Consider the following 21,627-nt stretch of genomic DNA (forward strand, 5'->3'; position numbering starts at 1 on the left):
ACGGCCGCCGCGTCCCCCGGCGAGGAGCGGAAGAGGCGCGGCCAGCGCGGCGGCCTCCGTACGGCGGGATGGCGGCGGCGCCGCGTTGCGGGGGGCGGCGGCGGCCCGGAGCCGTCCTGCTGCGGCTGCTGGTGGTGCTGCTGCTGGCGGGCGCGGCGGGCGCCGGGCAGCGCTCCAAATGGCGGCTGCCGGTGCTCCTGGTGAGTGCGGGGAGCGCGGCCGGGCCCCGCAGCCGCCGGGCCGGGCGGTGTGGCGGCAGTCGGGGCGAACGTGTGCAGGGGTAGGGGCGGGAGGCCGTGGCTGCTCCGCGCGTCCTCCTCGGGCGGGACGGCGGCGGCCGAGGGCTTCCCTGCCCTGGCCGCGCCTCTGTGGAGCCTGACCGCACCCGGAGGTGGTGCTCGGGCTCGGGGCTGTGGCTGCCTCCTTGCCCGCTGCCAGGCTGGAGCCCTCTGTGGCGGGTTGGTCGTGGCGGTGGGGAGAGAATGCTTGTGCGGGAAATAATCCGATGGGCAGCGGAAGGAGCGCGGCCACTGCGAAAGCCGTGAGGCGCCAGGGAAGGAGGGAGGGAGGGAGGGAGGGAAGGAAGGGAAGCGGGAGTGTGTCCCCGGCTGGTGCCCGGCCTCGGGGGAGCCTGTGCGGGGAGAAGGCGCCCCGCGCCCCCCCTGCGGCCGTGCTGGCGGCCCGCACCGGCGGGGCCTGGCGTCGGGAAAGCTGGACCGAGAGGTGCGGGCCTTAGGGAAGGCGAAGGGAATTTCGGCACTTCTGACAAACCGCGTGTGCCTAAAGTTGTGCGGGGGAGAGCTGTTTTGCTTCACATTAGATCTGCCTTTACCTGGCGGTGGGGGTAATATGTGCTTTCTCTGAGACCCTTGAGCTTCGTGAACAAAACTGAAGGATCACGGCGAATGCTCTCGTTGGTTCTTATAACTAAAATTTTTCTTGTTGAATAGTCCAGAGTGCCTCATTAGCAAGAAAATGGTAATCGTTTCAACAAATGTCAATGTGAAATTAATTCAGTATGCAGAATAAAAAGCCCCAAGCCTCTCAAAGCATCTTTTAAGAGTACGTTGAAGGGGTGGTGAAGCATGACTGGAAAGTCCAGTAAGTCTGGCTCCAGATTTGGCATTTGCTTTCATTGCTGTATTGACTTAAAACTCAGAATGGAAGATTATGTTTACTTAAGCTCAGTGACATTAAGCTTACTAATTTCTTTTATGTTTTTGTTCCTTTGCAGGGGAAGAAGTTTAACTTTGGGAAAATTCTCTTCAGCAACACCACCATTTTCCTGAGATGTAAGTGGTTATAAGGGATTAACCTGCCTTTTCTGCTTTTTGACACTCCTTCTGCTTTTAACATTTGGGACTTAAAACACTGTGAAGTGTTTAACTGCACTGGCTGCCATGACAGCTCACCTAGCACTTTATGAAAGCCATAGCTCTGATATGATTAGGTCTGGTAAGAGCCTTGAAGCTTCCCAGTTGTGATCTGTTTAGGCTGGGGCAGAAATGAATGGCTCTTCAGGCCCTCTGTAGAGAGGGTAAGATGGGTAATAGGAACACCACTTATTTTCAGATAGTGGGTAATCGGGTGTGGGATGTGCTGAGCTGTACCGTGAGGTGTGTTTTTCCTTTTGAAGACTTGCTGAATTCCTCTGGCTGGGAGATACGGTGCTGACTGGGACAGGGGCTGTTTGTATTGCAAAGTGACTGATGCCAGTGTACAGAAGGCAGTGCTTGTTGAGGACTTTCTAGCTGAGTGTATCTGGGAGTGGTAAGGGAATGTTGCACATCATGGCAGAGCTCTCCTGAGAGGTGTGTTCTTCTCCTGATCTCAGTATGTGAGTGTGCTACAGAGCAAACATGTTTGCAGCCTTCTGTTTTTTCTGCATTTTGCCCTTTGCTGATCTGGCCAGGTCGATGGGTTATGTAGGTTACTGCTCAAGGGAAAGTTTCTGTGAAATACCCTCTTACCTGTGAACATGAGCACAGCATTTAGGTGGCAGTAAGCTGATGTAGTTAAATTGGAGAAGTGACTAGCTGACTTTGAAAGGCTTGAAATCTTTGCCATGTGCTTTGAGCACTTGGAGGGGTTGTTTGCATCATGGAGGGGGAAGCTGGTCTGCACCAGTTCTTATCGTTGGGGTGGGGGGAGGAAGCTGTTTGGTTCTCTGTCTGCTGATTGGGTGCTTACACAGCTACAGTGCCTGTGAATGCCCTTCTGCACTTGTGTCAAGTGGGGAAATGAAAGTCCCACAAGAGACAGCCTATATCATGTCAAGATTTAGTTGCTGCAGTGATTGTATTCTTTTTAACTGAGAAAATGAAGGTATTGTGGGGTTTAGCTAATGCTTCTTGGTGAAGCATGTTGCTGTGCTGTTATGTTTAGTGCTTACCTTAACTGTTTTTCAGTTTTAATTTCTAATACCTGCTCTTCTTCAAATAGAGTTTAGGTGCCTTCATTGATTCCACATTAATCTGAAACAGGAGGCTAGTATTTGAGCAGTTGTTAGTGAAGACTTGTCATGTCAGGGCTTTCCCACTTGTCAAGTGTAGCTCAAATGCTAAGGTTTGTTTCTTGCAGTGAGACAATTGCCATTTTACAGCTGCAGGATCAAAAGGTGGGAATCTGCTTCTTGAGGAGAAGGAGGAGGTTTGAAAGAGCATTTGGAGCTTTGGTAGGTTTTAGGTTCCTTCCTAAAGCTTAATAGAAATAGTGTACTGTTAGTAACAGGGCATCTGAGACATGAGTTCTTGCAGTGAAGTGTGTGGTAAGTCTAATCCTGCTGAAATAACCATGAGAAGGAACTAAGGCATAAAACTTGTTTGTTAAAAGGCAGATCTGGCGTTAGAATTCAATCCCTTGACTTGAACTACACTGTGCTACTGAACTGCACTGTGCTTGCAGCCTTTAAACAGGCCTTAAAATTCTTTAGTGAAGACAGCTGTTTTACATACAAGTGTGATTAAAAGATTTACATGAATTTGGATAATGCATCACAGAAAGAGGAAGGAACAAAGGCTGCGAACTTAGTTTCTCAGCCTTGATGATATTTAAACTGCATGTGATCCTGGGAAGCTTTAGCTTTGCATATTTTTTCTTTTCTGCCCATGCATCTGTGGAAACTGGTTTCCTTTTGTTTGGTGTCTGTTGCCTCTTCCATCAGCTGTGTGATGTTTGTGTGGACAGTACGACCCTTCTTGTCAAATGTGATTGCTCATGAGTTGTTCATGGTTTTGGTGAGCACCTGCATCTCCTTTTCCACTGCCTCTTTTTTTCCTCTTCTATTTTTTTTTTTTTTTTTTGGTATGTGTGTCCTGTATTAGTGTCTGATTCTTTCTGCTTCTGGCTGGTAAGACTGCTGCTGGCATTTAATGTTGTCAATAATTAATTTATTTTTATCTACTACTTTTCTGAAGTGCTATTTTAGAAGGCATTTGGTTTCTTGTTTCGGATCATGGTAGAAATCCTGCTCTCCGTAAATGAGCACAAAGACTGCATTCAAGTTGAATGTTGCTTGCTTTTTTCTGAAGGCTGAGAAACTTAGATTTCCATGTTGCTGAATTCAGTAAATGCCATGGATGCTTCTCCTGTCTTAGAGTACTTCCTTTTCAAGGTTTCTGTAATTTTGATATTTGCAGATATTGCAGATTGTTCTAGTCCTGAGCTGTTTTACCTTTAGTGGGTACTACTGCTGAATATGTAGTTGCTTTTTTTATTTTTAATGGATAGAAAGGTATTTAAAAGGTGTGTTTGAATATTTTTCTAGCTTTTTTTAGATGTTCCTCATTTTTATTAGAAGAGCCGTTGTCGTCAAAGAATTTACCATCTGCCCATGTCACTGCAGTGCTTGTGTTGTCTTTTAATTTCTTTGTTGTGCCCTCTGCAACATCCAGGGCAACGAGGAACACGCACACCTTGTTTTCATGCTTACTAGAGGGTGTCGTAAGGACACTCTTATTTTTCAGTAATTTTCCTTAAACCTTTGCTATTAAGGAACTGTTGTTGAGTTCTTAGCTCTACATATACATGCTTTAGTAGTCACTGAGGTTTAAAGTGGGATTAGTCAATTAAGATTCCATGGCAGTGTCTTTCTTCCTAATTGCATTTTTTACCTGCAGTGGTCAGTATGGGAACATTCATTAAAAATGTACATGTAACAAAATCTGAGGTGAATGTGCCTGTCAAGTTGTGGGAACTTCTTAGCCATTGCAAACATTGCAATGTTAACTCACATGACTTTTGCCATCTGTTGCCTGGGAAAATGCAAAGATAATCATCTAAATGGCTCTTCCAGAATAATCACTGCTCATTTTTTTTAAGGGTGAAGCTTGCCTTCTTAAGTCAAATTATTTTCATCAGGTTCTAGTTTAATTTGAAACACAGAAACACATTTTCCTGACCGGGTTAAGGTCTTGGGTTTCACTTTTTGTGCATGTTGTTCTCTACTAAATCAAAGTGGAAAGTTGTTTTATTGCTAGTTTAGGTAGCATTGCAGCATCGGCATGAGAGCTGATGTATAGATGGCTGGATTGTCTTTTGGGGGAAGTGGATGTTGACTTGCAAAATCTTACCTTTTTATTTATTTTCTTGGTGATGGTATTGATATATTTCATTTTTTTCTGCAAATTGCTCTTAATATTATCCTGTTCCTAGCTCTCTCCACTTGGTGTGTATGTCCTCTGTCTCTGAAAGGGAGGCCCTTTTTTTTGCATTGTAATCACTGAGTTCACTGCTGTTCTCTTGGTATTTGCAGTTGCAGAAACATCCCTGATTGTCTTCAGAACAAAAAGTTTCCAAATGATCTTCAGTTCTTTAATAGAATTGTATGATGCTATGGAGAAATTCTGTGCTTGCTTTTTTCACTGATCAGTAATGGGTTACTTAAAGAAAATGTTTTTCTATTGTTTTGCTTTCAGTTTCATGTTTAAAATGTAATTATGGTAGTTTTGCACAGATGGGAAGGAAAAGCATGGAAGGTAGATGGTGTCTTACATGTTCTTATCTGGTGTTGTGGTTTTTTTTCTTTTTTAGTTGAAGGCGATGAAAAAGCTTGTGATCCCTCCTTAGGTTTCAATGTTACTTGGTACTTAAGGTATTCTGACTGCTATAATGAAGTCTTCAACTTTGGGGTAAGAATCGAATGGAAAAACATAGGTTAGATTTTTTTCGGAGGAAGCAAATCTGGTGGGGAGGCAATTGGAGATGTTGCTCTTGCGTCCACATTGCAATTTGAGCCTAAAAGACACATTCTTCCACTGGAAGATAACAAATTTCTGGAATGGAATTGATCAACAGCTTGCTGCAATTGCTAACTTTTCTTGGGTTTTGGGTAAGGTGAAAGAGTTTGTCAGAATTGTTCTAAACCCAGGAGCTTAAATAAGTATATTGACTAAACTAAAGTGTGTGGGTTTATGCTAGTTGAAAATACTTACAACAATGCTTAATGACAGTGAATAGAAAAAATTAAGTATTTTCATGTTTAATCTAAATCCCGTTCTTTATGTACGCACATTGTAAGTATTAGCAATTGGTATGAATGTGTAGTGTTTCTATCAAATGTGGTAGAATGTAATTGTTCTTTATATGGCTTGTACTTTTCCATGTTTGTTTTAAATATTAATTATGACAGTTGTAATTACTAAACTAGCACAAGACTGAGTCTTAAATCTTTAATATAATAATGTAGAGTTTGTTTGTGTAGACTGAAGTTTATGCTGGCTACTGCACCTCCGCTGTATTAATTCTTACTTAGAGTCTCGATGCCATCATTTTTATAGTCTTGTGTGGTCATGACGGCCTTTATTCTATTAAATTTGATTCAAGAGTGTGTGCAGAGTGAAGCTCTCCAGATCTTGCACCTGTCTACTTAGATAAACCATTTGAAATATTGGATGCTAACTTAAGTTCTACTCTATGTTTGGCAGGATGAACAAGCAGATAACTATTTTGGGACCACAGCTGAAGAGCATCCGGGTTGGTCGGGATACTATGCCACTGCTTCTCTTCTCTTTCCAAACTGCTCTGAGCTCTTCAGGCCTCAGGTATGGGTAGAAATTTCACAGTTTGCTCTGTTGTCTCATACAATATATAGAGAAAGTGGTAATTCTTGTTAGATGTGTTAGCATCCTATCTAAGTGTCACTGTAGGTTGGGAGGTACCGCTTTTTATCTGTTTATGACAACCAAGGTGTGATGGTGACTTCTTAATTTTGCTTTACTTCTGGCTTGCTATTCAACATCTGGCTCACTGTGGTGGAAAAAAACCCAACCAAACCACTGTAAAGTTCAGTGCTTCTTTGTGGTTTTTTGTTCTGAATTTGTTTCATTTACAGGAGGCTACTGCTAATTGAGTAGAAGTGGCACCAGAGAAAAGATTAAAGATCCCACTAAATTTGGGTCAATAAAGGATTGGCATTTATTGCTCAGATAACAGTTAATTTTGAATAATGTAAATGAGTGTTGAGAAATTAATTACTTAAGCACTGATAGCAGGTTAAAATTGAAAAATAGTAGTGCTAGTTTGAAACAATCAAGTGGAAGCGAGAAGACAGTGCAAAATTAGCACAGGGGAGCCAAGTGCAGGTGTCAGCCCTGCACTGGCTGTACATTGGCAGGCAAAGCTGTGCGATCCTCTTGGTGACAATGGCAGTGTGACATGGTGTCTTTCTTTAATGGTGTACTGAGGAACTCAAGGCAAATTGTGGAGTGTTGCATCTGTGTTCAGCCATTCCTGATTTGGACTAAAAGTTTACGGATAGAGAATACTGGGAAATGCCCCATAACTATTGAACTTAGTGTTGTGGGTTGTTTTTTGATGGTTTCGGTTATTTTGTTGTTTCATTTTGTTTTTGTTTTTAAGAAAAAAGACATGACTAAAGATGACTTGAAAAGGGTTTTTAATAATCTGTTTGCAATGCCTCTAGTTCCTCTGATGTGCAAAGATGGCTTGAAGGGTTTTTAAAAAGAAAGAAAAAATTGTATGCTGCCTGGTTTTTATGTTTAATAATATGAGAAGTGTCAGTCTAGTTTTACTGGATTTTATAAAAGAGATCTTGTGGGTTTAGCTGTGTAATATGAATTCGGGCATCTTAACTGAGTGTTCAGGTTTGTGAAACAGGGGTTTTAAAAGTCTTTAAGTGAATCATTATCCAAGTCCTTTGAAAAGTCTACTGAATTTCTAACAAAATATATTCCTTTCAGATACTAATTTCTAAAGATTCACAAAAATTTCTTTTTACTGTTTAGGTTTCTTCTTGTGGTATAGCAGTTTCACTACATTCTGAGTCACCATAGTTCAAAAGAGTTGGTAAAATCTAGATCTCTAATAGGCACTCACTGATCTAGGAACTTTTTACTTTATTGATTAAGGCAGAAATCTCAAAATCCTGTTTCTGTGTGTGTAGACTTTATCTAGTAATGGGGATACCCAACAGATTCATATTTGGAAAATAAAATTAACTTCACTACTGTCATGTCTGTGGGTTCTAAAAATAGATACCTGTTATCTGAGGGGAGGAAAAGCAACTCTCAAATGACCAAGTATTAATCTAAGTATTCCAGACTCCCTCCACAAATGGACAGTTGATTTATCAAAATGAAAGCTCTCTAATACAGCTGTTCAGAGAATAATCAAATTTACTGGAAGCTGTTCTGGTAAGGTCATGTGTAAAATGCCTATAAACGTTAAAGTGTCTATAAATGCTGTACCTTTCTTGTATCTTGCAGATTTTCTATAAAGAATTTGTTCATCCAGAACCTCTCTCACCTGAGAAACAAGAGGTAATTTTTCTTTTCTTCTAATGAGTGAGTATAGTCACAGAAGAGATAGTTTTGGCATATTGATTTATCCATTTTTCTCTGATATGTTTTTTGTTTCCCTAAGGGCTTGAAAGATAAGAAGGAGAACACAGGAAATCACACAATGGTGACAGATAAAACTGTATGTATACTGAATTTAAACATGGCTTGTAATCCAGCAGTCTTATTTGTTTTGGTTTGGTTTTTAAATTTATATTTATTCGTATACAAAGAAATTATTGGTAGCATATTCTATGGGGTTTTTTTGACACCTGGAATATTTTAGCTTGAAACTGGGTAGTGCTGGGTGGAAAACCAGAAAACAGAATAATAGAAACAGTAACTGCTTTTTCTGTATGTGAAATACAGAACTCATAGCATTCAAACCGATGGTATAAATTAACAAATGATTTTCTTTTTCATTGTAATTTAAAATAATTGAAAATACCTGTTTTAAATGGTGACTAATTCTTACCGAATACATTTGGTTTTGTCCTTAGTCAGTTTTTTAAAAACATTGTACCTGTTGACTGATTACTCTTGATTTTCAAATCTGTTATTATTTTCATTATATATTATGTTCAAGACTCAAGGAGGGACAATTGTCAAAATAGCGTCAGGTTGATTGTCCTGGATGCCAAGACAGAAAATGTATTTAACTCTTTGTGAAATTAAAGGCCATTCACTTTAAAGCTAAACCATAAATAGCTTTGTGTGCAGTTGTGAAATAAGGAATCAATGCAGCAAGAGATAGAGGTAGCTTAAAGGCAAAACTGGTGTATATAAATATATCCATTTTATTTTGAGTTTACTGTCTTTCTAAATAAGTTTTATTTTCAGTCAATATTGGAAGAAACTTTGTTTTTTTAATACATAATATTCTGTATGAGAGCTGCTGCAGGGACCACAGTAGTAGTGTCTATAGGAAATGACTACTATGGAAATCTCTCAGCTACTTCTTCTATCTTACACTGTAAAATTCAGCCTTCACCAGGGAGCTGAGTTATATGTAGCTGTGCAGTTCCCAAGCAGTTGATTGCAGCAGGAAATACTTATCTCTGTGATGGTCCTAGTGCTTCTAGTCTGAAAAGAAGAATTGGGATGCTCTCCTGAGTTCTTTGTAGCTTTTGCAGAACCTTTGAGTACTCTTGCAATAACCCAGTATTAAATTTGCAAATTTGAAAAAAAAAAAAAAAAAGCTGTGGTCACGTCCCAAGTCCTTGAGGATTCTTCTACATTCAAACAACTAAATTTTAAGTATTATGTCTAATAAATACATTTAAAATTTACATATCAAATATTTATTAACAAGTTTTAGGTCTCACAAGAGGTGAACTTTATATTTACATGGAAGATATCATCCATATATGGCTAGTCTACTTCTGTCTTTTCCTTGTCATCTTACTGTGCACTGTTTACATTTAGATGTTTTATTTTCAGGCAATGAATGCTGTTATCAAAACTTGGCGAGATGGGCCATATATATTTATTGTGCAAATTGGAAGTACAACTGCAAAGGATTCTATTACCAGAGTTAAAAGAATGGAGAGAACAACACCTTCCTCATATCAAAATAAGCTCTTTACAAGTAAGATATCTAGCTGTCTATACAGAAATACAAATATACAGCAGCATTTTTGTATTACCAGTCTGAGCGTATTCTAAAGTACTTTTAATATATACCATATATTTTATAAGACACTATCACTTCACATAGGTATTGCTACAGCTCTTTCTTAGCATAAGAAAATAGGTGCTTGCTAGTGTCTTGAAGATCCTAAGACTTGTTGTGTCTGTTTACTGATGGAAATAAAGAGTAATCACAAACATTTCAATTTTGAGGCTTGGTGTTTTGTTTAAAAAATGTGCAGACCAATAAAGTGATTTATGTTTATAAGCTGAAAACGTGTAGAGTACTAAGATCATAATTGTTGCCTTGAAATTATATTCTAGGATATCTAACCATGGCATTGATAACCTATTCAAACTTCAGAGAAGTTTGAAAGTCCCCTAAAGCAGTGAACTTACACGTGCTTCTGAATTTTTCTGGTTACACATGAATCTCCAGCAACAATTACTTTTAAGTACTGACATGAGTTAGTTGGTAATGGAGCGTGTAATTTTAATTGCATGCGTTTAGCTGAGTGTCTCATAAGTCTTAACTTTCTTTAGTGAAGTGCAAGTTAGATTTAAAAGCTACGTGAAGACATGTAATTTCTTTATGCTTGAGTGAAAATCATTTAAGTCCTGGCTTCCTTCTTTTGGTTCTTGTTCAATTTGGTTATTGGATTGTCTTTTGACAGTGACAGTAGAACTGAAGGGGCCGTATGAGTATCTCTCACTTGCAGACTATCCTCTGATGATTGTAAGTAAACCAGCTTTTCTTTGATCTCTAAAATTGTCAGTTGATTTGAATGTCAATTAAATACTCTGCTTTCATATTTCAGGAAACACAGAGCCAATGTCTCAGGAGAAAAAGTTACTTAGCAGAGATGTTTTTGGATTGGTGGGGTTTTTTGCTTTATTTAATTTGAGGGGGTTTTGGCTTTTTTTGTTTGCTTTTTCTTTTTGTACTAAGTACAGGCTAGGGAAAACATATAGATTTCAAATGCTTGCACGTGATACTAATGTTGTCCTTCTCTGTATTGTTTGAATTAATGGATGTTGATTTGTAGTTCCTGAAGTTATCAGTATTATTAGCTCTAAACTGAGTTTTACTGACACATAATTATTCTCCTTAGCTCACATCTTACAAAATTTGCTATTCTGTGCTTTTGTTTGCAGCTACCCTTTCATTTGTCACTGCTTTCTTTGTCCTTTTACAGCTTAATCTTCCTTCCTCCACCAGCTGTCTTACACCCCATCAGGAGGTCTTTAATACTGCCTTACAGTGAAAGCATAATTGAGCTACAAAGAGCTAATCCCCTTTTTATTCAAAGGAGTTATTGACTTGGTTGCTAGTTTCCTCTGTTGAGAAGGCTAAAAATAAAAGAACTTTAATGTTTATGTACTGAAGACAAACTTTAGCTGGGGATCAATAACAAGCAAGGTCTCTAGACTGACTTCACTGGCAAGAATGACCTGTAAATAGTTGAGCCTGACAGCATTTCTGAAGCACATTTTACTTCCTGCAGAAGTAAAAAAGCCTCCAGCAGCTCTATTGAAATGTAATTCACCACTGTGCATATTCCTTGTGACAGGTCCAGAAAAAGGTCTGTCTGTCTAGATGTTTCCGTGATGGAGCATCTGCTCATGAACTACCATGCCTAGGTCTTTACCATTTGAACTGCATGGACTAGTCAGATGTGAAAATCTGTAAGGATCAGTAGGATGTTCTCCTAAGGAAAGTGTTTTCAGTTGGTGAAAGTTTCAATGCAGCTAATTTCAGTGTTTGCTTGGTTTAAAAAAAAAAAAATCTTGCTTCTGGAAGAGGAGACTGCTTGATTATTGCAGTCCTATACTTTGGCTAAGTACTTCCTGCTATTCATTTAATGTCCTACTCTCCTTCTGATCCCTCTTAGTGTGCTTTTTGAAAATTTAACTTGCTCTGGTATGATGTTTCCTTTAGAAAATTTAGCATTGAGTAGCATTGTCAAGCTTATTGTTTGCTGTAGGTGTACCATGAAAGTTCTTGTCAAGCAAGTAACACTGGACCAAAAAAACCCCAAAAGCACAAAATGTTAATATTTAAATGAATAACTGGGTTTCTTTTAGTTCCAGGTTTTTGGTTGACCTAAAGCTTGGTTAAAAACTGAGTTTGCTGGAAATTAACTTTTAAGAAAAGTTGTTGAATTATTTGAACAGAGGGCTTACAAGCATTAGTTGTTTATCTCTGTTCTGTGGAATGGTGTGTAAAGGTGACCTGTAAGTTTATTTGCAGAACACTGTAAATGTATGATGAAATACTGTAAATGTATGATGAAGTTATTAATAGAAGAATATGGGAGAAGGAGTAGAGTTTCTAGTACTTGATCATTTACTTGAATTATTATCTGGGTTTTTGAATCTACTAGCTCATGATATCTTCCTTAGAAAAGCTGCCTGTGAATAAATTGACAGACTATCGTTCAAGAGAGCAATTGCTCAGAAAGTCACTTACTCTGATTCCCTTTGGCAGTGAGAAATTAGATTGTCACTGTTAAAGAATCCAGAGAAGACAAATGAAACAGTCTATTTAAAAACTTCCAAAGTTGCTATACTGGGGGAAGAAAATGGAGTTGTCTTCAGCTGTGGAATGGAAACAAGGAAATTATTTTTCTGGGTCTAAAGTTCCTAATTCTTATTTCTTTTTGTGTAATAGTTTTTCATGGTGATGTGTATTGTGTACGTATTCTTCGGGGTTCTATGGCTTGCGTGGTCAGCCTGTTACTGGCGGGATCTCCTGAGGATCCAGTTCTGGATTGGTGCTGTTATCTTCCTGGGAATGCTCGAGAAAGCAGTTTTCTATGCGGAGTTCCAGAATATTCGCTACACAGGAGAATCTGGTAGGTGACAGCTACATCTCCCAGTTTAATTGATGGGGCATAGCACTAATGGCTTATGCTAAATTGGGGTGACAGATGCGTATTAAGCATATGATTACTTGAGGATTGTTTCAAAACAAATAACAAGGAACCAGAATTTCTGTATTTTTTAATGTTGAAAACACAATGCTGAAAACACAATGCTCTGTTCTAAAGCTAAAATGCTGTTGCTTAGTCTGACTCCCACGTGTAGTGTCTTAGGCATGTAGAATGCTAGGTTCTGGAGAGTATACACTGTAGTGCTGTCTTGAAGTTAAAAATAGCACTTCCTAAGTGTAGTGTGCAGTTAATTTCTGACAGTTGGTGTTGGCCTCTGAAAGATACTGTGAAACTCCTTGTTCAACAGGACAGCATTGCAGATAACTCTTGGTATTTAGCCCATAGCCTGATAATCCATTTTGAGAGATTTCCTTCACATAAAACTGGGGTACTCTGGTTTTGAATTTTGAGGCTGGATGCATACAAATGAAATTCTGCAAGTAAAATGTCATTATGACTTTGCTAATTGGCCACACCCGTGGTACACAAGGTTTTATCAGCTGACTTGTTTGGAAGAGTATCCAGGCTGATCCCATGGATAAATATTTTATTGATCATTTACTCTCCACTTGCTATGGATGTAAAATTTTTCAGTAGGTTTTTTTTTTATGCCAAGTGACTTTTTTTTTTCTGAAAGCTTACTCCAGATGTAGGTAATAAAAAGATTATACACTTTAGTAGCCTACCTTCTGTGTCTGCTCTTGTGCTACAATTGCATATGCAGTAGTTAATAGAACAGAAATTATATTTTAATAACCTAACTTCCTCCTCTTTGCTTTTGGTAGTTCAAGGAGCAGTAATACTGGCAGAACTTCTCTCTGCTGTGAAGCGCTCATTGGCTCGAACTCTGGTCATCATAGTCAGCCTGGGATATGGCATAGTCAAGTAAGTAATTTGTTACAGGTTTGTTTTGTTCTATTTAAAGGGTTTTCACTATTGGTTTTTAATAACTTAGGGCAGTGTTCATCTCCCTGTGCTTTGTTTGTTAAAAGGTAGGTGCTGTAGTTAAGTGCTGTAAAAGACTTCTTCACTAGTAAAGTGAAGAGATACACAGTTCTGTATTGCTGTCACTCCTCCTTCCATCCATTTCTGTGTACTGCTGTAGGGTGGGTTTCTCAGTCATTATTGAGATACTCCACTGAGTGGAATGGGAGCTTTATGTGCCTGCCTTCTGGGTGAGGGCATCTTCTAGAAATTAGAGGAGGTCAATAATCACTGATAGGGGAGGGAATCTGCTTTAGGAGGTTTTTGTTGCTAGGAGTGCTGCTCATCTGTCGATCCCTAACTATATTCAGTGGTAAAACAACATGTAATGTGGTAGTGGAAGCTATTGGCAAGTGTGGGTGTGCTGGGGGAACTGGTGGTGAATATTGTCTGTCTGTTATGTGACTTCTTGAAATGGTTGTAAGATACTAAGCAGGTTAACTAGGAAACAGGGCTGTTCCCAGTCTCTCCTTTGGTCACATTATACCATAAGACAAAATTAATAATACGCTTTGAGCACCATAATAAAATTATTTCTGGATCCAGAAGTGGCTTGTCACAAAAACATTTTATTCATGTACTTCATACCTTGTATTAGACTCAAGTTGACATGACTTCACTTTTAGTTCCCCACTTAATCTGAATTTCACTTTGTTTTCCTACAGGCCTCGCCTTGGAGTTACTCTTCACAAAGTAGTTATGGCTGGAGCCCTTTATCTATTATTTTCTGGCATGGAAGGTGTTCTTAGAGTCACAGGGGTCAGTAAGAACTGCTTGAATTTTCCCATATGCCACAGACACTATTGGCTTTATTTACTTTTATGATAAGGAAGAATCCTAGAGCTATGCTGAAAGGGACAATGAAGTGGTTAAATTCTGAGACTGTGGAAGTGGATTATTGACAATTATTTTAAGTTCAATGTCTTCTCTATTTAGTAGGATATAATTCTGTATATTTTGAAATAATTCTCCTAGTTTTCTGCTTAGCCAGGTTTCAGCCTGGACCCTTCTGTCTAATACTTTGGATTAGGTAGGGCTAGTTGTAGACACAAATGTACAACTTAGGTCACCTTCTCATGAGTCAAAAAAACCCCTACCTAAGAATAAAAAAATAAAACCAAACAACAACAAAACCCAAACCAACAAACAACCCAAATCCCCACCACTCCAGTTTTGGAGGCTGTGGCTGGAGAGGAGTATGTGAATGCTGCTGCTCCTCGATTCATTAAGAAGTGCATCTTGGGATGTAGATTTCTGTTGTTCTGTTTTTGGTGTTTTGGGATAAGGTTTTTAACCTGTCACCTATTTGGTACTTTTCCAGTTTTTCTATGACACTGTGGCTCTGATAGCAAACTTGGCCCTGTCCATGATTGATGCCTGTATTATTTTGTGGATATCCTTTTATAAACTTCAGAATGCTACAAGCTTATTCACAGCTTATTATTTCTGTCTTACACTTAAAGGAATAAAATGTAGTTTGCTTGTTTCTGTTAGGACATTGATAGTTTTTGATGTACACAAAGGCAAGTTTTACCTCTTTAGTCAAACTTGGGATTGCCAGTGGAGCTTTCAGTTTGTCCATGGATAGGGTAAAAGATTTAATTACTACATCTCTAACAAGCTGGTTGCTAATTTTCTGTAATGGAAGTGACCAGAGCAATTAATCACTGCAACTGCCTCAGCAGAGACTCCTTTTAACATTGCTAGATTGACTTAATCTGGAAAACTGCTTCTTGCCTTGCTGGTGGAGAACTGGGAACTGACAGCGTGGTATTGTCAGTTCTTCTCTGCATTGGGCTAAACTCTTGGTTCAAGCCCTCTCTTTCTGTAGCAAAACTCAGAAGCATTGTGGTGGTGTATTTGTGGTTTCATGTAAAACAGCTTTGCCCTCCTCACTTCTGTACCTTGTTTTCTTTTTTGTTCTTATTGGCTCTCTCTTTGTCTCCAGGCCCAGAATGATCTTGCCTCCTTGGCTTTTATTCCCCTGGCTTTCCTAGATACTGCCCTGTGCTGGTGGATATCCTTCACTGTTTTACTTGGTGGGGTGTGTTTTCTTTTAAATTTGTTTTTTTGGGAAGTCTTTTTGGCTGAATTTTTTTTATTTTTTTTTTAATAAGCTTCAAGTATATGTTTTTTTCTACTTCTGGTAAAGGTTATAAAACTTCTGTAATTGAGTGTTCAGGTAAGCTCCTGCTACCTACTGCTTACCTAGTTTTTCTTGTACTGAATGAATCTGTGTTAAAGCTGCTCCTGAATATAGTCTGTCTGTTATCAGTCTCTGATTGTTGAGTATGAAAGCAGTTTGTTCTAGTGTAGCATGTCATGGCACCAGAGAAGGAGCCTCTGGAGAACTGACTCAGTTTCTGGTTTGGGGAGAAGGTTGCTTAGCAACATCAAACCTAGAAGTCTTTCTGTGAAATCTGAAATAATCTTGAAGTAGGTGACAAAATGGGGCAGTTCACTTTTTGGTGTCTTGACAAGCAACCATAATCTTGTGTGACTTTAGCAGTTGACATTAAATACTGAACTTGGGTATAGCAAAGCTCCTATAAAGTGTTCTTAGTGGACACTTTATTTCTTAGCAAAAACTCTATTTAAAATGTGAATATCTTGCTGCCAAGTCATGAAAACCACAATTCTCCCCTACCATGATGATGTCTCTTCTAAGCACTTGTTTTGTCACTAGGAATAAAATAAAGTGTGATGGCACCCGTATACATTATTTGGATTTTATCTCATTTCTAGTTCAGATTTGACTTTTATTTTATCAGAAGTACAAGTGACACTTTTCTGGAGAATGGACCATAGCCCAAAATAGAGGCCTGGATACCATTTTTGTGTAACAAGAGTTATAGGTGTAGATGAACTAAATAACAGTCATAAAGGACTGATTCTGCTCTTTTCTTCTACTGAGAATGGTCTTTTTGGAGGGCTGTGGGGGTGGGAGAGCTGTTGATCATAAGATCTGTGTCTCCTCATGCTAAGTGTGTGACCAGATTGTCCCTTCAGAGGCTTTTCCTTGACTTTTCATACATATTCATCAGCTTAACTCAAACAATGAAGCTGCTAAAACTTCGAAGGAATGTTGTGAAACTCTCTTTGTATCGGCACTTCACCAACACGCTCATCTTGGCAGTAGCAGGTAAGCGGAAAATTATGTCCATCAAAGAAGACCACTTTCCATTTCTGTGTATGGCTTGATCTGGTCACTAAAGCAAATCTTTAAGTTTGGTGACCTTTCTGTAAATACTGTCAAAATTCTTGGTATTTTTAACACTTGACCCATTTCTAATAGTGGGTCTTTGCCAAGTGTTATGTTGATATTTCAGAGACAGTGGATTATTAGTCCTGATGTTATTAATAAAATCAGCAGTAACGCATCTCCTCTAAGGGAACACTTTAATCCCACTACAAGCTGCTGGGGGCAAAAGATTACTATCCTCTGAGTATCACTGTATACTGTCTCATTTTTAAGATGTCTGAAGACCAGATAGCTGAAGGACCAGAGTGATTCTTGAAAAATGTTTTCTTAGTATTGTAACATAATGCCCTCTGTATTCTGGAGGAATGCACTTTGTGTTCTGTATTCTGGAAGAAGACAGATTCAGTTTCTTTTCCATTTATAATAATGATGAACCGAACTTCAAGAACAAATCTGTTGATGCTTCCAAGTGCTCTACTATGAATACAACGAGCAGAAAACTTCTAAAGACTGTGCTTTTATTTAAACAATCAGGCAAAAAAGCACATTCCTTTTAAAGCTCTGACTGAAACTCCTTTCAGCACCTGGTTCTTAGTCAACTCAGAGCACCTTAGTGGAGGGAAATCTGGTCTAAAATTATGGTAAGGGCATAGTTTGAGCATTGGAACTGTTGCATGTCAAGATCTGGATGCTTAAGGCATTCAAGCAGATCAGATTGCTCAGTTACTTCAAGGTAAGCTTTATTTGTCAACTGATAATGAAACCATGGTTTGGAGGCTAGATAAAAGTAATGTAAGAAAAATGAATAGGAGTGAGGAGTTGGCTAAATACTTGATTTATGCCTTGTGTCTCTGAAGAAATGTGTAAAATATACCAGTCTGTGCTTAAATTATTGTATAAGGTCAGTACAATAAATCCATCTCTTGTTTTTCAAAACTATTAAATTGGATTTCAAGACTTCACTATTTAGGTTTTTGGTCTTTGTTTTGGAAACAGTCTGACTAATGGGATATTTGAATTGGCATATTTTGTAAGCAACTTGTTTGTTTGAATATTGCAGCATCTATTGTATTTATCATCTGGACCACCATGAAGTTCAGGCTGGTGGACTGTCAGTCGGTGAGTTTATATGAGTGCTTTCTACAGTTGCTGCCCCTTGATAAGTTTACATTTGGCAGTGAGATCGCCACATAGTACCACGTGCTAAAATTCTCATTGTTGTGAGTAATGAGCCTGTTTGACAGATGCCTATAGTTCACCCTTGGAAAGAGATGAGGATGTGGAATTTCTTGCTTCACAACACTTTCCATTTGTGCTGCTATATTTCTTGACAGGACTGGCAGGAGCTATGGGTGGATGATGCCATCTGGCGTTTATTGTTTTCAATGATCCTTTTTGTCATCATGATTCTGTGGAGACCATCTGCTAACAACCAGAGGTTCAGCTTTTCTTACCTCTTCCTTAAAATATGGGGTTTTGGGAATGCTTGTTTATTCAAAGAAGTACTGGTGGGTGATTTTTAGTTAGTGTATACCGATCCATAAGGATACTAAGCAGTGTGTGTAGGGGCTTGAGGAAAAGTAAGCATAGAGAAGTCACATAGATAAAATCCAGTCTGGTCCTGGTGCTGAATATATTTAAAAAGAAGTGACTTAAACTTTTGATTATGTAGTTTAGCATCAGTCTTAAAAATAATGAACTACACAGAATATTCAAGTCATGTGAATGCTGGGGTAATGGATCCCTTGGGAGGCAAGAGATACAATTCTAATATAGCTTTCATTCTCTCGCTCCTGAAGGTTTGCTTTCTCACCACTATCAGAAGAAGAGGATGATGATGAGCAGAAAGAGCCAATGTTAAAGGAAAGCTTTGGTAAGAGAAAATTTTTTCCACCTAGTTTCAATGTTAAAGAGACGCTTTTGTGGAGGAAGGTGTCTCACTCTCTGGCAAAAAATGTTACTGCTGGAAAACTGGAGTCAATTTCCATTGATACATGTAGTTGTAGAGAAAACACTGGCTTTGTGTTTAGAATTTACATAGCCAATGTTTAATTCTGGGGTTGACACTGGAAACACTGCTACTGCTGTGGTTGCTTTGCTATGTTGAGTGGACTTTGTTTTATTGAATATGTCAAGTCTTAGGTTTGAATCCAGTCATGATGACAAGGATCTCTTGGATTTTGTTGCCAGGCATTGGTTTAGTGTGCAGTTCTCTTTTAAAATCCCATTTAAGAATTTTCATTTATTATCTGTGCTCTGAAGTCTGCAATCTTCATTTTCCATGTTAAGGCCTAGCATAGGAATATCCAGTGTAAACATAGGGATGAATGTTTATTTATGAAATTGTCTATTGTAACACCTCTGTTTATAAGCTGTGTAAAAGGTAGGGCCACATACCTATTGCTGCTGTCTGTCCACAGATCAGTTATGTTGGGATGTATTGGTGCTGTGTGCCTTGTGTAGGAACTGAGGAGGAGTGTGGAATCCATTAGGTGCATTTGGCAAATCAGCTCTACCTGGCTGTCTATCAGGCTGGGAGATGCATATTGCTTTTCAGCTTGTAAGTCAACCAAATGGCTGGTCAGCAGCCAGTAGGTGAAATAAACTTTGGGAGTTAAGGCTGGAGAGGTCACCCTGTCCAAACCCCCTTCTCAAGCAGGCTTTACCTAGAACAGGTTGCCCCAGACCACGTCCAGATGGCTTTTGAGTATCTCCAAGGATGGAGATTGCACAGCCTCTCTGGGTAACTATGTCAGAGTTTTATGCTGCTGATGTGTGGCTTAAATAAAGTGATTAGAAATTCTGTATTTCCTAGGTAAAATTGTAAAATTCAGGGAAAAACTAGGTATTCCACCTGTCAGGAAAAAATACTATAAGCCTTTCAAAGGGAAAGCTGTCTCTAATCATTAACTTGTCTAATTCTGTCTCTTTGAATCTGATGAAATATCCTAAATGAAGATTCAACACTTTCACTTAGAGTCTATGAACAAGAGACAGAGTTCAGTTATCCCAATTTTTTTCCTTTTGTTTTCAGAGGGAATGAAAATGAGAAGTACAAAGCAAGAACCAAATGGGAATGTAAAAGCAAACAAAGCTGTGAGTATGCTCTCTCTACCTCAAAGAATATAGATTCATCTCTTCTTTGTTTGCTCACAGTAGTTTTGAGTAGTTTTGCAAAGTTTTGAGCCAATAACTATGAGGTTTTCGGTGTGCTTCAGTGTGAGTGAGTCAAAGTATTGTAGGTTTACAGTACTTCTGAAAAGAAGGCAAATGCAGGTTTTTCATCAGATTTCCTGTAAGTACAATGGAAACTTTAGAATTCAGTCTGCTCTTTAGGAATGTTTATGCAATCCAGTATAGATAGAACTGTATAATACCATATTCTGATAATGAGTACTACATTATTTTAATCAAGTTTATCAGTCTCAGAGGGAGGCTCAGCCATATTTTAAATAAATTGCCTTCTAGTTTTGTAGATTTGTGATCCATCACTTGAATAGGGTGATGTGGATATTGTTACCTGCCTATTATTGTACCTGCCTAAATACTTCAGGATAATGTGCATTTTTTTTCCATGTGGCTTACAAGCCACATTCATCTAGGAGGTAGAAAATATGTCTTGGAATTTTCATGGAATTTGTGCATAAACTTAAAAGTGGAAAGAGCATGTAGGAATTCATTAGAATAGCAGTCATATTTTTTGTCACTGACATTGTTTTTCTCAAAGGCTGATTCCAGCTGTGTACTACTGAACTGAGGATAACATGAAAATCAAATTTTTCTATTTTGGGAGCCAGGGCGATGAGAGGGTCACTTCCACAACTTCAGAACAAATGTAATTGTGTTGTGAATTAAGAGACTGTTCACCAGATAGAAATGAGAAACCCTGCCAATATGGTTTAACTTACCTTTGATAAATCTAGCTTGTGCTTTTTATATTGTTCCATCTATTAACATCTTCAAAAGATAATATTCTTTGTTGGGAGACTAAAAATAGATTATGTAAATACCTAAGTGTCCTGAGGTCCTGCTTTTCAGAGTCAACATTAGACTCTTAAAGAGTTCACAGCAAGTTTTTTCTTTATTCCTTTTTTTTTTTTTCTTGGAATGTGCTTTCTGTAATTCAGAAATCAAATTGAAGATTTTTTTTTTCTGTTGTTTGTTTGGGTTTTTGGTTTTTGTTTAAATTTTTAACTGACATTATAACTACATTATTTTTTTGTCAAGTAGGTTGAGAAGAAAAAGGCTTGCATGTGACAGCGTTTTGGGGAAACTGACTTTTGTTTTCTGTTTAATTTCTGTATTTGTAGCAAGAGGATGACCTCAAGTGGGTAGAGGAGAATGTTCCTTCATCAGTGACAGATGTGTGAGTATTTTTAGAGTCACAATAAAAGCAGGTTCCTTGCCCACAGGAACACAAATACATTAGAATGCTTTATAACTCGTATGCTCTGCTTCCACGAGCAGAGACTGGGCTCAGCCTGGCAGTGGCCTCTGACTTCTTGGTGTGATGACACTTGGCTGTACGCAGTCTGTCAGGTTTGAACATGCTGACTTAAAGAACACTGCCTCGGTCTGTGACACCACAGACTGCTTTGCACTTCACTGAAGTTACATCTAGACGACAAAGGACAAACACATCCTCTTCCTGTTAAGTGCTCTGAAAAAACGCTTGAGTATCTTGCTGAATGTAAACCACAGAATAATGTAATTTAGTTTTCAACTTTATTTGGAATGCCTGTTGTAATTTTTATGCTTATGGCAGTATAGTCAGCTGTCTACCTCTATTCTGCTTTTAATAACTTTTAAGTCTAAAAATGTTAGTGTCTGCATTTTTTGTAGCAAAACCAGACTAATTATGTTCACAAATTTGAACAGGTATTTTTGGCAGAGGCTCTGGATTGAGGTACAAAACTTTGCTTGAATTTAGGTAAAGACAAGAAATTAGGTTAAGTTTCTAGAGGATGAAAAAGTGCATTTTTTTAATTGAATTTGGTTTTCCCAGTTCTAATACTGATTTTTTTGAAGACTGATAGGATTCCTTAAGAAAGAAAAGGACTAGACTGGTGTAAGCTATGAAAGG

The 21,627-nt window shown here is 38.7% G+C and overlaps 1 protein-coding gene across 3 annotated transcripts in view; it reads left to right on the forward strand.

The window, feature by feature from the left end:
* TMEM87A (transmembrane protein 87A) overlaps positions 1-21,627 on the forward strand; it is a 76,268-nt gene that overhangs the window by 51,816 nt on the left and 2,825 nt on the right. The window contains exons 1-18 of one of the 3 annotated variants that reach the window (XM_050336288.1): positions 36-200; positions 1,235-1,292; positions 5,032-5,129; positions 5,925-6,041; positions 7,725-7,778; positions 7,882-7,938; positions 9,237-9,384; positions 10,100-10,161; positions 12,097-12,280; positions 13,144-13,243; positions 14,008-14,101; positions 14,664-14,735; positions 16,376-16,484; positions 17,605-17,663; positions 17,879-17,982; positions 18,344-18,417; positions 19,579-19,640; positions 20,855-20,910. In XM_050336288.1, coding sequence (XP_050192245.1) covers positions 69-200; positions 1,235-1,292; positions 5,032-5,129; positions 5,925-6,041; positions 7,725-7,778; positions 7,882-7,938; positions 9,237-9,384; positions 10,100-10,161; positions 12,097-12,280; positions 13,144-13,243; positions 14,008-14,101; positions 14,664-14,735; positions 16,376-16,484; positions 17,605-17,663; positions 17,879-17,982; positions 18,344-18,417; positions 19,579-19,640; positions 20,855-20,910 — 1,640 coding nt within the window. In that variant the 5' untranslated portion in view covers positions 36-68. Of the gene's footprint in view, positions 1-35; positions 201-1,234; positions 1,293-5,031; positions 5,130-5,924; positions 6,042-7,724; positions 7,779-7,881; positions 7,939-9,236; positions 9,385-10,099; positions 10,162-12,096; positions 12,281-13,143; positions 13,244-14,007; positions 14,102-14,663; positions 14,736-15,290; positions 15,360-16,375; positions 16,485-17,604; positions 17,664-17,878; positions 17,983-18,343; positions 18,418-19,578; positions 19,641-20,854; positions 20,911-21,627 lie in introns of those variants that run through there. The other 2 variants (XM_050336289.1, XM_050336290.1) reach the window with 2 other exon arrangements.

Source organism: Myiozetetes cayanensis, unplaced genomic scaffold (genome assembly GCF_022539395.1).
Source record: "Myiozetetes cayanensis isolate MyiCay16 unplaced genomic scaffold, myiCay2020 scf6-25, whole genome shotgun sequence".
Lineage (NCBI taxonomy): Eukaryota > Metazoa > Chordata > Aves > Passeriformes > Tyrannidae > Myiozetetes > Myiozetetes cayanensis.